This window comes from Chlorocebus sabaeus, chromosome X (assembly GCF_047675955.1).
Source record: "Chlorocebus sabaeus isolate Y175 chromosome X, mChlSab1.0.hap1, whole genome shotgun sequence".
NCBI lineage: Eukaryota > Metazoa > Chordata > Mammalia > Primates > Cercopithecidae > Chlorocebus > Chlorocebus sabaeus.
In genome coordinates, this window is record NC_132933.1 from 19,312,631 (window position 1) to 19,331,291 (window position 18,661).

Below are 18,661 nucleotides of genomic sequence, written 5' to 3' on the forward strand. Positions count from 1 at the left end.
TAGCATACACCTGGCCTGAGCCCAGGGAGGCAAGAGGTTGCAGTGAGCCGAGATCATGCCATTGCACTCAGCCTGGGCAGCAGCAGAGCAAGGCACTGTCTCAAAAAAAAAAAAAAAGAGTAAACACAATCCTTCATACCAGAAAGTTATTTTGTCTGAAGCTGTCCACAGGATCATAAAATAAGCCAGCAGAAAAATCTGAAGAGAATGTTGGAGAAACTCTCTAACAGTCTTTGAAAATGCTTTCTAGTGCCAGAGGAAATCAGTTTACATTCTTGGAGATCAGCTGTGACCTCGAAAAGCTGTGTTTAATGTACAAGTCATCTGGACTTATTACATTCAATGAGCTTAATGTTTTCCTCTATGTTATCAGTGTATTAATTTCTACACAAGAGCTGGCCACTATAGGTTAAGTGGCAATGAACTAAGAGGGCAGATGGTTGAATACAACTGCCTGGGTTCAAATTCCTCATCTGCTACTTACTAGCTGTGTGATCCTGGGCAAATTATGTGGCTCTCTGGACCTGCACTTCTTCATCTGTAAAGTTGGGAAAATTAAAAAAACTCAAACAACCTACCTTATAGGGTTATCATAAGGATTCAAAAGCGCTTAGTATCATTCCATTGCATATAGAATTCAATACATGTTAGCTATTCTTAATTTTTTTTTTTTTTTTTTTTTGCTTAACCTGAAAAATGTTTTGCTTCTTTCTAGGTAATACAGACATTATAATTTTCAAGTATTTTAATTGCTTTTTAACTTCCTATCATTCTATCATTTATCCAACAAATATTTATTGAGCACTACAATTTTTCAGGCACTCTTGTAGGTGCTGGGGATATAGCAGTGACTAGGACTGACAAGGTCATACACTCATGGAGCTGACAGCCTACTAAGGGAGACAGAGAGTAAGTAAGAAAGGAAAAGATCAACTTAGTAGATGCTTCTAAGGGAACAGCTCTGCCATGAATGTCTCCACATAGGCCACATAGACAAGGTCAATAGCAGTCTGACACATCTTGGAGGAATGCCACGTGATCCTCCCAGGAACACTGTAACATAACCAGTCTTGGGAAGAAGCTGTCCCAAGGCCATTTGTCACCCACCTCCCTATGTTGTGGGAGCTGCCATAAGGCAGTTTCTCATCTGCCTCCCTGGTTCTGATAAGACATGGGACTTTCAACATTGCCTCCTCACGTAGTGGAGAGCTGCGAGGTTATAAAATCATTTAGCTGGAGTCTGGAGCTAACTCCTCCAGGACATAGCAACCCACCACTTGTGTCATTCAAGTAAATTATATAACATGTTATTAGGTTATCCGACCGGCAAACTGCCTATCACCGGCCATTTTTTACCTACAAAAATGGTAATTTCATATGGTTCAACTTACTAGAAGGTGGTAATAAGTGCAACTGAAAAAAAAAGAGTAAAGAGGCTTGGCAGTGGGAAGCTGGATGCAGTATTCAAGAGGGTAGCCAAGTAGACCTCAGCAGGCTGACATTTTAGGGGAAGAAGGGGATTCAGGAGTTCTGGATATTGCACTCACACGTGGTAACATCTACCTCAACCTTACATGGGTATGAAGATCAAATGAGATAACAGAAGCAAAAATATTTTGTAAACTAAGAAGTTCTACGACTACAGAAAATTATTTAGTATTAGTTTGAGTCTCCTACTTTGTTGCTGGGCATTACAGCAAACTTTTTTTTTGAGACAGGGTCTCACTCTGTCTCCCAGGCTGGAGTGTAGTGGCACTGTCAAGGCTCACTGCAGACTTGACCTCCCAAGCTCAAGCAATCCTCCCACCTCAGCCTCCCGAGTAGCTGGGACTACAGTTGTGTGCCACCATACCCAGCTTTTTTTTTTTTTTTAATTGTAGAGATGGCATTTTGCCATGTTGCCCAGGCTGGTCTTGAACTCCTGAGCTCAGGTGATCCCCCACCCTGGGCTCCCAAAAGTTCTGGGACTAAAGGCATGAGCCACTGTACCCAGCCTACAGCAAACTTTTTAAGGAACACGTGTAAGCTAGATGGCTCATAAGGTTGCTAGTTCATACCTCACATGGAGCAGATAAGCAATTAAGAGTTTTGGCTTAAAACTTTTCTCCTGCTCCCAGAAAACAAAAGGTGGTGTTGTCATTGTTCTTGGTCAATAAAGCACTATCTACACAAAGAAGGTGATAGGACATATCTGAGAACAATCTGTTGAGATATAGCTGAGATTACAATCTGCAAAACTGAACAGAATTCCAAAACAAAGCCATGTTATTTTAGCATAGTAAAATGTAATATAAAGTGTACCACGTGTCTGAAATTTAATGTCTCCGAAGTAGCTAGGAATTTTTGTAGCTCCACCAACCCATTCTACTACATAATCATTAAGATTACAATTTAGCTACTAAAACTTAACAAACAAGGAAAATGGAACCAACAGAAAACTATACTAGGTTAATTTGTAGAGAAATGATAACTATGCATAGCTTTTTTTTTTTTTAAAGAGACAGACCTTATTTTAAGGATTTTTAAATTGAAGAATCCATAAAGCGGTAAATTTTTGGGAATTTATTGATTTGCACTTAAAAGGAACTGCTGACAAAGATTCACTGGTAATAATCTGAACAAGTTGGAAAATACAGTCAACACTACTGAAACACTACTAAAATAATTCCAGGACACAACAAAACTTCTTAGATGCTGTCTTTGATGTGAAAATTGACTGCTTCTTACTTTTCTAAACACATGGTGGTATAATTAACAATATTCAATCACTTCTGTTCTTTCCTGCATATATAAAAATTAAAATACCAATTAAAAAACTAATATATCCTCTCTTTATTTCTTACAGATACGAGTTCAATGTTTCACTCAATAGTGGTGTGGTTTAAGAGAATTTTTTCATTTACAAGTTAAACAACAATCCACCCAAAGGGAACTGATAGTCTATAGGCTCATAGTGCAAATAAACAGTTTAGGAATGCAGCAACTGACATTTCTAAAGTACAAAACAGATAAAATTCTTAGAAGATACATGCAAAAAGCTCTACTAAGCAGATGGTCACAGAACTAGAACATTGATAATTTTACTGGCGATGTCAATAGGACTCCAGATGTTTCCAAACTCAACTTGAACTCTCATCTTAGGCTTTGTATTTTGCTTTTCCAGTTTCACTAATGACACAAACATGCTATAAAAAAAAATCCAGAAATTCACATTTAAAAAGTATATTCTGAAATGAAAGGCAAGAACAGCATTTTACATATAAGAACACTATTAGTTGGCAGGGTTCTTACTAAACAGAGATAGTACTACTATATTTTAGACCAGTAACTTGTGGGGAGTGTATCTTTTGAAAACAAAGCAGTAATCTATCCTATTAATTTGCTTCCTGTCTTTTTTTTTTTTTAATTTTTTGAGACGAAGTCTTGCTCTGTCGCCCAGACTGGAGTGCAGTGGCACGATCTCGGCTCACTGCAAGCTCTGCCTTCTGGGTTCACGCCATTCTCCTGCCTCAGTCTCCCGAGTAGCTGAGACTACAGGCACCCGCCACCATGCCCGGGTAATTTTTTGCATTTTTTGGTAGAGACGGGGTTTCACCATGTTAGCCAGAATGGTCTTGATCTCCTGACCTCGTGATCCGCCCGCCTCGGGCGCCCAAAGTGCTGGGATTATAGGCATGAGCCACCACGCCCAGTCTGTTTCTTGTCTTAACACGTAGTTTTTTGTTTTGGTTTGGTTTTTTGAGACAGAGTCTTGCTCTGTCACCCAGGCTGGAGTGCAGTGGTGTGATCTTGGCTCACTGTAGCCCCCACCTCCCGGTTTCCAGTGATTCTCCTGCCTCAGCCTCCCAGGTAGATGGGATTGCAGGCACACACCACTACACCCAGCTAATTTTTGTATTTTTAGTAAAGGCGGGGTTTCACCATGTTTGCCAGGCTGGTTTCAAACTCCTGACCTCATGTGATCCGCCCGCCTTGGCCTCCCAAAGTGCTAGGATTACAGGTGTGAGCTACCGCAACCAGCCTCAATATGTAGTTTTGAAAGACAAATCTAGTAGGGAATTTTAAGCATTATCAAAGTGGGAGGCCAGGGTAAGTGGCACAAAAAGATGGAGTAAAAAACCTGCTTTAGGTAGTGTGCTGTTGCAGTCTTCCTAAATCTTCCTCAACCATGTTCATGAACACATCCATGGGACTCCTGCCTCCAGAGTAAGAGGCAGGTATCCAAAGGAGAGTGAATTAAAAGACTAAACTCGATCATTTATTTCTTACTTATGACCACATTTATCATCTGAAATAATAATGCAACAGTTATTATATATTAAAGCTGTTGAACTATTTCAGCCAACAAGAAGTGTCACCCTAGCCTGGCCAGGTTCCAGTTCTACGGACGTCTGTACTAGACTACAGCTTTATGTGACTAATGGGAACCATCAGTCTGTTATTATGAGGTGCTGGAAGGAGAAAACAATTCTCTTTCCTAAATTTTTATGTGGGTTTTGAAAAATGAGTGAGAAAAAGAAGTAATTACTTACGTTCAAATCCCTGAAGTATTCATTATAGTCAAGGGCATATCCTACAACAAACTTGTCTGGAATTTCAAATCCAACAACTAAAAAGAAACATAATTCATCATTTAGATACAGAAAACACCACTTTTAAATCTAATACTGGCAAATGTGCCTCTCTACAAATATTCTCTAAGCAATTATAAGCCATTTCACATAAAACTCTTTTAGGTTAAAGATGGTTAAATGATTGACAAAAAAAGTAATTCACTTACAGTCTGGCTTATATCCAACACTTCGTGAGGTCCTTTTCACCAGCAAGCTGTTAATTACAAAATGTGACATATAACATACAGAGAGACTACAGGGCATTACAAAAGAAAAGACTAATGTTTCTAAACACTGTTTCATTTCATCCGTGCTGAGTGTACCATGGTCACTTTTAAAACACTCAAGGAGAGACTATGAAATGGAGAGCTAAATTATGGGAATTACTAGGAAGGGGCAGCAATGAGTTGACACTACAGACAAGGCCCTTGGTTGATCACCTGGAACCTGAAGGACAGTTCTGAGACCTGCACCCTGACTACCCATGTGTCCACTGAAGGGGAGCTAATAAGGAGGATGAATGGGTATCGAGTGTCAAAGAGCAAAGATGAAAATATAAGGGCTCTCAGTCCAAAAACCTTGGAAATACAATCCCTAAACTGTAAAAGGGTGTGGGAGAGGTGAGCATCACCTTTTATCACAACATTCTTTTCTTTTCTTTTTTTCCAGACGGAGTCTTGCTCTGTCACCCAGGCTGGAGTGCAGTGGCGCAATCTCCACTCACTGCAAGCTCTGCCTCCTGGGTTCATGCCATTCTCCTGCCTCAGCCTCCCGAGTAGCTGGGACTACAGGCGGCTGCCACCACGCCTTACTAATTTTCTTTTGTATTTTTAGTAGAGACGGGGTTTCACTGTGTTAGCCAGGATGGTCTCCATCTCCTGACCTTGTGATCCACCCACCTCAGCCTCCCAAAAAGCTGGGTTTACAGACGTGAGCCACTGCGCCCGGCCACAACATTCTTTTCTTTTCTTTTTTGAGATGGAGTTGGCTAGAGTGCAATGGCTCGCCCAGCTCACTGCAACCTCCACCTCCCGGGTTCAAGTGATTCTCCTGCTTCAGCCTCCCGAGTAGCTGGGATTACAGGCATGCGCCACCACTAATTTTGTATTCTTTTAGTAGAGATGGGGTTTCTCCATGTTGGTTAGGTTGGTCTCAAACTCCCAACATCAGGTGATCCGTCCACCTCAGCCTCCCAAAGTGCTGGGATTACAGGCGTGAGCCACCATGCCTGGCCTCACAACATTCTTTTTTTAAAAGAGATGAGTCTCGCTCTGTGGCCCAGGCTACAGTGCAGTGGTATAATCACAGTTCACTGCAGCCTTCACTTCTTGGGCTCTAGTGATCCACCTCAGCCTTCCGAGTAGCTGGGACTACAGATGTGTACCACTTCACCCTGGCTGCATCACAACTTTTAATAACTGGCTTACAAAGAGGAACTTTAGGCTAAAACAACTAGTGTGCCAAAAGAACCAGTATTTATTTTTGAGAGCAAAAGCTGGAGGTGGTATAAGTCAACTCTACCAAAAGCTAATTTTATAACCCAAATGCTGCCTGTAGAAAAATATTCAGCCATTAAAAAAAGCTATAGAAGCTGCTTTGAAAGCCTTTATAGATGTTGAAGGCAGTCTCAAGAAAACTTATGCTTTCCCACATATATACAAGATATATACAAGGCAGTCTCAAGAAAACTTATACCTTTCTAGATAAATACGTATGTTTAAAGAGCTGGAAAGGGCCCAAAGTGATCTCAACCTGGACTGCACATCAGAATCACCTGGCAGCTTTAAAGAACCAAAACTCAGCTACTCAGGCCACAGCCCTGACCAATTACATCAGAATTGCTGGAGGTGAGACACAGGCATAGGTTGTCCTGGGTTTTGTTTTTAAACTCTCAGGTGATTCCAATGTGCAGCCTAAGTAGATAACCACTAACCTAAGCCGGAGACTCCAAGGGATATCATCTAATCATGCCCCTCATGACTCTTCCAATAAATGGATAGAGGAGACACTTCAATTCCATTTCCATTTAAAAAGAACATAACAAGCCAATCACAGCAAAAACCCTTCCCTCTACCTGAACTCAGGAATGCTCCAGAAAAGGTATCACTAAACTCAGTGCAATCTGTATTAGGAGTTCAGGAGAACTCAGCACTTCATATGCCTACAGATCTGAATGTTTAATAAAGCTCCATATCTAAGGCATGACTAGAGTTGCATGTGAAGCATTTTCCGTACTGTAAATGGGTAACCGCTCTTAAGAAGATATATGTAAATGGCCAATAAGCAGATGAAAACATGTTCAACATCATTACCATCAGAGAAACACAAATCAAAACCACAATGAGATACCATATCACAGCCACTAGGATGGCTATAATAAAAAGGACAGTAACAAGTGTTGTCAAGGATATGGAGATATTGGAACCCTCATATGTTACTGGTGTAAAATAGTACATATACCTTGTTAAACAGTCTGGCAATTCATCAAAATGTTAAACATAGAATTACCATATGACCTAGCAATTATATACTCAAGAGACCTAAAAACAGGTATTCAAACTTGTACACAAACATTCAAATCAACATTATTCATAAAAGTGAACAGGTAGAAACCCAAATGTTCACCAACAGATGGATAAACAAAATGTGATATATTTGTACAATGAAATATTATTCAGCCAAAACAAGGGATGAAGTACTGATACATGCCCCAACCTGGATCAACCTTGAAAACACTACGCTAAGTGAAAGAAGACAGGATATTGCAAGAGTCCATTTATATGGAATGTCCATAATACACAAATCTGTACGGACTTTCTGTAGAAAGTAGATTAGTAGTTACCAGGGGCTGGGAGAAGGGAGAATGACTGCTAATGGGTACAGGGTTTCTTTGGGTTCTAAAACGAAATAGGGGTAGCAGATGCACAACTCTGAATATATCAAAAACCACTGGATTGTACAACTTTAAAAGAGTGAATTTTATGGCATGTGACTCAGATCTCCATAAAAAAGAGTATGTTTACAGTTCCAGAACCAGCTACCTATATAATATGCAAAAAATCTTACTATCTTCCCTACATTCTAAAATGCACAATTAAGCAGCTGCTCACTTCAATGAGATCAATCACATTATAACCAACAGTGAAACAGTGCTTTGCAGTTAAAAAGACTTTCAAATACATTATCTCCTTGACTCACATAGTTTCCCTGAGTAAAAGATGTTAATAATCATTCCCCTTTAAAGATGAGTAAATACATTCAGAGAGATTAAATATGGAATAGTTGCTCAGATTAAGTGGTAGTGAAATGCCAGACTAAACTCCCAAGTCCATGTCTTTCTCACTTTACTGCTCTGCCTAGAACATGAAAACTGGAACTGGGTGAGAAGAACCTTAGAAGTCATCTAGGCCATGCATTCTTTTTTTTTTTTTTTTTTTTTTTTTTTTTTTTTGAGATAGGGTCTCACTCTGTAACCCAGGCTGGAGTGCAGTGGTGTGATCACAGTAGGCCACTTATTCTCAACAGAGGCGATATCACCTCCAAGGAAGCCAAAACTAATTCTCAGCAGGGAGAGTGGAAATATTAGACATTACAAGATTTGTGACCCTGCAAAACAACCCTACCTGACAATCTTATTCCTTAGTGTTTAATTTCTGAGTATCAGATAAGCAGCACTGACGTGGAGTTCATGGAAGATACATGAAATGTATGCAAGATCAGTGCTACAAAACTATGGTGAATAGATGACTTGGGTCAAGAAATGACCCAAGTATTCTTTGAGCATGTCCTACCTGTGGCAACACAAAATCTCTCTCTCACGAACCAGTCTATCTCAATTCCACAGCATATACCAGGAAAGAACAACAAAAGAATACCCGGAGGATTAAAGTCTATGCCACAGTAGGTTGACATTTAAAACCCTAAAGAGCACGTAGAAAAACAAGCAAGTGCATTGATTAATTTCTATTAGGTTGGTGCAAAAGTGATTGTGGTTTTTGCCATTTCATAGGATACTACTCAGCGTCCTATAACGTATCACTTATATACTCTCATAGTACCTGTCCCAAATCTATTTAAAAGAAAAACTCACTGATAAACACTTGGACTGGATATTAGAAAAGCCCATACAGTCAAACTGCTGACATATGACTCACTAGAAGGCTTACTCTGATTCAAAGATGCTTGACAGATAGTTATTTTTTAAAAGGGGTTTATAAAAACCTGTTAATCACTTAGGAAAAAAACAGAAGTTAGATCATTACCTGACCCCTACATAAAAACTGCAGATTGATCAGAGACTTAATTTTTTTTTAATGAAATTGTAAAAGGAAAAGAAAAACATATTCTTAAATGTTTGTTTGATGTCACTCTATTAAAAACTTAAGGTAGCAAAAGCATAAACTGTGAGCCAGGTTCCCTGAGTTCAAATCTCATCTCTATAGCTGACTAGCTCCGTACCTTTGGGCAATTCCCTACGCCTCAGTATCCTTAACTGAAAAGTGGGAATAACAATGCCACCCCAGAGTTGTTGAGGGATGAAACTAAAATGAGAAATAAACACAGGTAGAACTATAAAAGCAAAAGTCAAACAGCATAGGTAAGGTGAGGAGGTGAGGCTGACTTAATAAAAAAGGAAGCGGGCATTATAAAACTTCACTACAGACACAAAGAAGATGCAGCATACATCACTCAACTCCAGGAGGTCCAGATCTTCAGGGCCCACCCCTTCCTATCACTTCCTCACCCCCTTTGGAATCCTTATTCTTAATTTTGTAAGGGGGCTCAAAATCCTCTGCCATGCTACTCAGGACAAACTGATATAATTAGCATGCTGAAAAACCAAATGTTAATATTAGGCAAGGAAGTGACTGTAACTATGAGCTTTATTGACACATGACAAAATTATTTAAAAGGATTATATCTTAAGTCTTATATGAGAGTACATTACTTCTTAAAGATAAAATGACAGTTGAAAACATTTATCCTTACAAAGAAGCAATCACTTAATCCCCCTTCAAATGAGGAAAATATTCTATGTCAAAATGTCATACATACCTTGCGACCTTGACCATCTTTGGATTATACTGCCTGACCAAGGAAAGCAAAGTCTGCATCGTTTTGCCAGTGTCAATTATATCCTTTCAAAAAAGAAGACATTGCATAGCTTTAAATTCAGAGTCACTATATAAACATAAAGTACCAAAACCCCCATGTATAACTGTAATACTGCCATTCTTTTCAGTGCAGTAATTGTCACCAAAATTCACACGGAGATATTCTGGAATCTATAAATCATCTGGCCCTCAGCAAGCAGTAAGAATGCCAGCCCCCAGGACTGGATTTTATAGGCACAGGGTCAATGACAGCAAATTTAAATATATACATGCACATTTTATTAGGGAGTTATGATGTTGTCCTTCATTATAAAAAGTATTTTAGAATTTTTCTCATAAATTCAAGATACACTCTCCTCCCAACTCTCCAATATAGGTGGCTAACAGACTACACTTGAAGAAACACTGCTTTATACCATTTTTAAAGGCACCCAAATTAATAAGGCTATAAAATGACTTTACATAAAAGTGAATCCCAGCTATTTAGTCAAAAGTAGGACTCTAAACAAACCCATCTTTGTTACGGAAAATATTTTTAAAACCATAATCCTAATGCTTTTCAATAAAAATACTCTTTAAAAATGGAATAAAGCAGTGTAAGCCATCAGAAACATCATGGCTGGAGACTTGTGAAAAATGTAGATTTCTGGGCTGTGGTAGGCAGAATTCTGACGGCTCTCAAAATTCCTGCCTCCTTTAGGGATAAAAGACTTTAAGACTTTTTAAGAAAAAAGAAAAAGAAAAAAAAATCCTGCCTCTTGGTGTACACACCCGGAAGAGTTCCCGCCCCTTGAATGTGACCAGGATCTGTGAAACTAACGGGATAGCCGCTCCTGTGATTAGGTTATGTGGCAGACTAGAGCAAGATTCTCCTGCTGGTTTTGAAGAAGTCAGCTGCCATGTTGTGAGAATGTAATGGGCTAGGGCATGAGCCTTTAAATAGCTGACAGCAACCCCTGGCCAGCAGCCAGTGAGAAAACGGGCCCTCAGTCCTACAATCACAAGGAACTAAATTCTGCCAACAACCTGAAGGAACTTCGAAGAGGATTGTGAGTCCCTTGATTCAGCTTGATGAGCCCCTGAGCAGAGGATACAGTTAACTTGTACTAGGGAAGTATAAAAAACATGCATGGGAATGATATATATCAACTTTAAGGATAATTGTCATACTTCTGGGAATGAAGGGAAAAAATCGGGCTTTAGTTGTATTATGACCTTTAATTTCTTTAAAATAAAAAGATCAGAAGCAAATATGGCAAAATGTTAATACTTTGTGGTGGGTACACAGGTACTGAGCATACCCTCTTTTCTGAGTTCAAAATATTTTATAATTAAAATTAAATGCAGGCCAGGTGCAGTGGCTCATGTCTGTAATTATTCCGAGCACTTTGGGAGGCCGAGGTAGGAGGATGGCTTGAGGCTAGACCAGCCTAGCCAATATAGCAAAACCCCGTCTCTACTAAAAAAAAAAAAAAGTATATATATATACACACACACACACATATATATATAGACACACACACACACACACACACACACACAATTAGCCAGGCATGGCAGCGCAGACCTGTAGTCCCAGCTACTTGGGAGGCTAAGGCATGAGAATTGCTTGAACCTGGGAGGCAGAGGTTACAGTGAGCTGAGATCATACCACTGCACTCCAGCCTAGTAACAGAGTGAGACTCTGTCTTAAAAAAAAAAAATTAAATGCAAAAGGTCCAAGTGAATTGAGGAGGAAAGAGGTATCAAGGAAGGTTTTGTGGAGGTGACGTTTGAGCTGGGTCTTAAATGACTAAAACATGGAATAAGAAGAGAGGGAATAAGGACATTTCAGGTACAAGAAATAAGGAGCAAACAGTGGAAACAACCTAACGTCTGTCAACCAATGAATGGATAACAAAAATGTAATTCAGATGGCATCCAACTTATGATGGTTCGACATGAGATTTTTTTGACTTTAGGACAGATTTATCAAGGTAGTAAATCCATTTTCAACTTATGATGTTTTCAACTTCAGATGGGTTTATCAGGACACAGTTGAGGAACACCTGTCTATCCATAAAATTTGTCAGTAGAAAGGAATGAGTGCAGATATACTCCACAACGTGAATGAACCTTGAAAACATTAAGCTAAGTGAGAGAAGCCAGATACAAAAGGCCACATATCGTATGATTCTATTTATACAAAATGTCCAGAATAGGCAAATCTTATAGATAGCAAGTAGGTAGATGATCAGTTTGCTAGGTTCTGGGGGAAGGGAAAATGGGGAGTGATGGCTAAGGGGATTGGGTTTCTTTGTGGGGCAATGAAAATGTTTTAAAATTGAATGTGATAATGATTGCACAATGCTGAGAATATAATAAAAAATTTTGAATTGACCGGGCGTGGTGACTCATGCCTGTAATCCCAGCACTTTGGGAGGCTGAGGCGGGTGGACTACGAGGTCAGGAGATCAAGACCATCTTGGCAAATAGTGAAATCCCGTCTCTACTAAAAATACAAAGAATTAGCCGGGCGTGGTGACAGGCACTTGTAGTTCCAGCTACTCAGGAGGCTGAGGCAGGAGAATGGCGTGAACCCAGGAGGCGGAGCCTGCAGTGAGCTGAGATCATGCCACTGCACTCCAGCCTGGGCGACAGAGCAAGACTCCGTTTCAACAACAACAAAAAAAATTGAATTGTACACTTTAAATGGGTGAATGGTATGATATGTGAGTTATATCTCAATAAAGCTATTATTTTAAGAAAAGAAACAAGGAGCAAACAACAGGGGCAGAAAGTAAACGTACAAGCTCTGGGAAACAGTAAAAAGTATAGAGAAAATGAAAGGAAGCTGGAAAATAAGGTTGGTAATGTATATTGGGGTCACACTGAAAAACTCTAAAGAATGTAGCCTAAAGACTAAAGAATGGGAGAATGGGGTCTGAGTAGGAGACAGGATCACAAGCTGTGCTTTAGATGTTTGTAGGATTCAGTAAGATAGAAAGGTTTCAATAGATGACCACAGACAAAAATAAAGATATAGATATATTTATATCTACATAGATGTATATATATCTATATCTATCTATCTATATATATACACACATATATATATATAGAGAGAGAGAAAGAGGCTGTTAGACAGTGATAAGTGATCAGGAAAATAAAAGTATTGAGGAGAAATAGGAAGTTGACAGCATGAAAAAGTGAGATTTTAGATAGGATGGCCAGAGAAGGCCTAAATGAGAAAATGACTTATGAGTAAAAACAAGGGCCCCTAAACCTTAGCATGCATCAGAATCACTCAGAGACTTGTTAAAGCATAGCTTGCTTGGCCTCATCACAGATATTTTGATTAGGTAGGTTCTTGTCTGATATTAATACTTTTGGTCTAGGGAACCACATTTTGAGAACCACTGAGCTAAAGGAAGTAAAGGTTTCCCTTAGCTTACTAGCAGGTAACCCTAGGAAACTGCTTAGCCTCTCCGTGCTAAGATACAAAATACTTTAGGACATAATGACAAATGGAAAATAGTCTATAAATTATAAATATTACTTTTTATGTACCAAATATTACATAAGACAAAATCTAAGCAACAGATATATATACATAAAATATGATATATATGTATATATTATATATAGATAAACAGAGAGAGAGAGTTATGTTTAGAAAGAAAATATTTCAAACTAAAAAAAGAGAGGTAGGAAGTATACCATTCCATTACTGGTAAAAACAAATTACTAAGTAGTCTTTACAAAAAACCGGTCTCACTCCTTTAGAACACAAGTCCACCATTAAAACTGATGCAGAGGAATTTCTTTCCCTGGCTTACCTTTAGGATGGTGCATACTAAATTAGAAAAATCATAAATGTTATATTAAAAGTAAATGTGAACTTACTTCCACAATCAAGACATTCTAGAAGAAAAAGAAATGAAAATCAGTACAATGAATAAGACGGTATTTCCAATTATAAGTCAAATCACATCCTAACAACCCTAAGGAATTATTCACACTCTTGTTTTTAGATACTTTATTACATCAAACTCTCCTTTAAACAAGTGGGCCATCTGCTGGGATTTGGAAGCCTGTAATGCTGAAATTTTCATCGTAATGGAAATTTTAAAAACAGAATTTGACCCATTTGTTTTTAAAACACTTTCATTACTTAACAAGAGGTCTAATCTTGGGCAAGTCTTGAAATTTCTCTGGCCTCAGTTTCCCATGTGTTAAATGAGAAACTTGAACTAGTTGGTTTCTTATAGTTTCCTGACTCTAACATTCTAAGAATTATATTTGTACAATAACTCAAAAACCATATGGACTCCAATTCAAAATATATTTTCTCATTAGGCTAAAATTGATCTGCATTTTCTGGATGTGTCCATATTCTTGGACTACACTAAAAAATGATACCAATGCTTCCTCTCACCATAAATCCTCACTTCGCTTTCTACATTTAAGAATTTTATAGCTAGAAGAGTCCTTAAGAGAAAATACCATCTAATAATTACCCCTCAAAATCAAGAAAGTCCTATCTGTTCTTATGCTAGTTGTAAGAATGAGGCAGCATTTTGGTTATAAACATTGCCACAAGAAGATTCATGATGTATTGTTTATCTGTAGCTCTCACCATACTCTGTCATATAACTATATAAAGATTTTAATGTTCTATATAGTCTTCTAAGATAGTGTTTACCAGAGTAGGGCATAAAAGAGTCACTGGTTTGCAAGAAAGATTAGAACTTTTTAATTTTTTACCTCACCTTGTTTAATCTATATTTTTGTATGTATTTTGTAACATATATATTATTATTACCATAAATCATATATAATTTAAAATGCATATATTAGGGGTAAATGCTCAGAAAACTTTTTATAAATTGGGCATGCAAATACAAGTTTGAAGACTCACTGTTCTAGGTATTAAAAGTAAAGTTATAACCAAGTAAAGCTTCTACCTTTTCCTGTCTCAAAGCAGTTTATTGTTGGAGGTAAGATCTCTAAGAAGCCTAAACAGGTCCAAGTATAGAATGAAGTAAGGCTAGCCCATAATTTATGGCAAGCAATTCATATTACTTCTCTCATGCTGAGCTATCCTCAGTGAAGGAGCTACTATAGACAACTGCAGCCCATTGGTAGCCTATTTTACAGGCAGGAAAAAATTACTTTTTATTCAAAGTGGAACTCAGGATATGGTGAGAAAATGAATACAAAAAATAGGGTCAATCCAAAGGCACACAGCAAATGAGTAACACAATTATGTTTTTTTCCCATTTGTACGAGATCCCAGTAAATTCTAAGTAAATTGCAAATTTAATAATACACTAAAAAAAGCCATGTAATTGTTCAAATGAATCCCAGCATGGTACAAGGATTACAGACACTAGAGTCTAAAAAATAAAAGAATGCCATTATTGAGAGTTTTTGAATTATATCAAGTAGTTACATCTCTACTTAATAAATGAGAAAAATGAGGAAAGAGGCCATTTGATAAAATGAAAATAGCCAAGAAGTGGTATTAGAGACTTGAATACAGGTATTCAGGGTCCAAAGTTCATCTGCTCAAGTACTAACTGGGGAAAAAAAGGAAAAATATTTATATGCATATGTATCTGTGCACAAATATGCCCCCAAAAGACAAAATGAGGCCAGGCAGGGTGTTTCACTCCTGTAATCACAGTACTTTGGGAGGGTGAGGCAGGCGGATACCTGAGATTAGCAGTTGGAGACCAGCCTGGTCAACATGGTGAAAACCTGTCTCTACTAAAGATACAAAAATTAGCCGCACATGGTGGCGTGTGCCTGTAATCCCAGCTACTTGGGAGTCTGAGGCAGGAGAATCACTTGAACTGGGAAGGGGAGGTTGCAGTGAGCCAATATTGTACCACTGCACTCCAGCCTGGGCAGCAGAGCGAGACTCCATCACAAAAATAAATAAATAAATAAAATAAAATAAAATAAAATAAAATGAAACAGAAAGTTCAAATAATCCCATAATCTTACCACCAAGAAATAACTTTCACTTAATTTATACTTATTAATTTTTCCATAATAAATGTACTTTACTGTGACTATCATGAAAATAAAGTTATTTTAGAAACAGAGAACTGTTTCAGATCAGATCTATGTAGTAGAACAGAGCCATTAGGTGGGAAAGATGAGATCAAGCTAAATCACAGAAGGCCTAAAAGGCTAGGTTTATTCCAGCACTAAAAACTGATTAGACGAGTAATGGCTTCAACAGCTTCTAAATATGGACAAAGCATGCTGAAAGGGAAGGACAGGTCTAGCAGTGGTATATGAAATGAACAGGAGGGGCAAAGCTAATTTCTCCTCTGAAGCTTTCCAAATATGCTGAGGAGGACATTAGTTTGACATGACCCTGATATGGGACAAGAGAATTTCACACAAGTTTTACATGTTAAAAGTTTTCTTATAGATACTCATTCATGTAAGCAATGAACACTAAAATCTAAAGAAAGAAAAGAGCTTTAGAGTCAGGTCTGCATTCAAATTCAAGCTCTACCACTTACTGGTTCTGTGACTTTGGGCATGTCTTTTAACCTTACTGAGCCTTAATTTCCTGATCTGTAAAATGGGGATATCGTCTCCCTCACAGGATTGTTGTGAAACTTTTATGAGATTAATGCCTTTATATTTGGCACAGTGTAAGTAAACAATAACTGGCAGCTTCAAAAAAAAAAGCAGTAGCATTCCATCATTATTGGTTACTCTCAAAAAGTTTTTCAATGTACTAGAAGATAAATATTCAAATATCTTAATATCTCCATTATTTTCGGGTAAACAGCATGCTCCTGAACAACCAATGGGTCATCAAAGAATTCAAAAGGGAAATCTAAAAACATCTTGAGATAAACTACATGGAAGCACAATATACCAAAACCAATGGTCCACACCAGGAGGATTTTAATGTACTAAGATAACTCTTTGAGATTTCTTAAAATAATAGTATGTCTGAATTTATTGAGTGCATTTATTTACCAGAAACTGTTGTAAGAGCTCTACTTGCATTATAGCACTTAATCCTCTTAACTCTATGGCTGCCATTATCAACCTCACCCTAATCACATATGGGACAAAAAGAGGTTAAGTAACTTGCCCAAGGTCACAGTTAGGAAGTACTAAGCCAGGCTTTCAATCAGTTGTCAGGCTCCGGAACTCACACTTTCAGCCACTACATGATACTGCTTTGCTATCTTTTAGGAAACTATGTTAGTCTATCTCAGGAAGACTCACATAGTTTTCTTTCTTTCTTTTTTTTTTTTAAAAAAGGCTGTCTTTTCCCCCATCAATGTTTTTTGAAGGATCCCAAATTAGAGTCCCACAGAGGCAGACAGCAGTACTTGACAATAGGGACGTTTAAGGTTAATGTTGGATTCTACTGTCTTTTTGCTACATGACCTAGGGAAAGATAATTAACCTAGATTGCTTCCAAGGGTTAAATAACCCATTTAATTATACTATGTAAACTATCTCTTAGTGATTGAAAGCACACTGTTACTAATTGACTCCTGGTATGAAGTGCTTTTTTTTCTTTCCCTTCAAGATACATACCTTTCCAGTTAAAGTTGAGAGATCATCTCCTCCGATTACTTTTATGTCCCCTGTTGACTGGTCATTCTAGTAAAAAAAAACACAAAACAAAACAAAAAAACAAACAACTATATATATATACACACACACACATATGTATATCCTTATGTACACACACAAACTTCAAATTAAATGAGAACTAGAAGATTTGAGAAGTTAGCTATCTAATGTTCATAGCATTATGATATTCTAAATGACATGAATTATAAGAATTAGGTTTCCTGAAATGAATGACTAGAAAACTTTCAAGTAGAGATTAGTAAAAATTAAAAAGTCCTAATTGGCCATTACTGATTTGATGTTTTTAAGAGTCCTAAAAAATAGGTTACATTCATTTTTAAGTGGGCAGTATTATAACAGCCACCCATCTTCAATCACAGTGATTTCTGAATTGTGAGGGAAGTTATTAGCATGACAGGTGTCTGGTTCTGGCCCTGTACGATTTCCATGAGTCAAGCAAATTGTAAGGGCTGGTCTATATCACACCCAACCCCAAGGATATGTCCCTCAAAAGTCTAGCCCAGGCCCAGTCATTTTCAGCATTGTCTGGGAAACCAGGTCTGATTAGTAGTCCTTTAAGGAATACCTTAGGCTCCCATTTTCCTGCTACCACAGAATCCAATAAAACCCTTACAGGAGATTCAATGGGAAATGCTCAACACCCACTGCAGTTGGTGGTGACAATGACCATAATTTGGCTGTGCTGGATTCAGGACAGAAAATTTGGGTGAAAGAGCAGGTGAACAAAAGAGCTTCGATTTGCCCTTGCAGAGAGCAAGCCATACCATACTATAAAGCCACAGCAATTATGACGGTGCAGTACCAGCACAGTAAATGAACAAAGTAGAGCCCAGAAACAGACCCAGAAATATATGAGGATTTAGTATACAATAAAGATGGTATGTCGAGTCAGTAGGGAAAAGATGAATTATTCAATAAATGATGTTTGGTCAACTAGTTACCCATTTGGGAAAAAATAAAAGTATGGTCCCTACCTCACAGCATACACAAAAATAAATTCCAGATGGATTAAAATCTAAATGTAAAAAATAAAGCCATAAGTGGACTGGAAGAAAATATAGAATAATTTTTTTTTAACATCCATAGAAAGGGTAAAAACCCAGGCATGACATGAATCAAAACTGAAAAAATTCTGTAACGAATACCCCCTTTTATATATTGGGCTCCAACAATAAGAACCCATAGGAAAATGGAGAATGAACACAAATAGACAATTTATAGAAGAGAAGGCCATAAGGTATAAAATTATATCTATCTGAGAAACAAACACTAAAACAATGAGATTCTACTGTTCACCCACCCATACTGGCA

The 18,661-nt window shown here is 38.0% G+C and overlaps 1 protein-coding gene across 1 annotated transcript in view; it reads right to left on the reverse strand.

Annotated features, from left to right (window-relative positions):
- Positions 1-2,547: 2,547 nt before the first annotated feature.
- The window catches only part of HPRT1 (hypoxanthine phosphoribosyltransferase 1), a 41,352-nt gene continuing 25,238 nt past the window's right edge, over positions 2,548-18,661 (reverse strand). Inside the window, exons 4-9 of the mRNA XM_037989153.2 lie at positions 17,291-17,356; positions 13,613-13,630; positions 9,669-9,751; positions 4,781-4,827; positions 4,533-4,609; positions 2,548-3,185 (exon numbers count right to left, since the gene is read on the reverse strand). Coding sequence (XP_037845081.1) covers positions 3,138-3,185; positions 4,533-4,609; positions 4,781-4,827; positions 9,669-9,751; positions 13,613-13,630; positions 17,291-17,356 — 339 coding nt within the window. The 3' untranslated portion in view covers positions 2,548-3,137. The remainder of the gene's footprint in view (positions 3,186-4,532; positions 4,610-4,780; positions 4,828-9,668; positions 9,752-13,612; positions 13,631-17,290; positions 17,357-18,661) is intronic.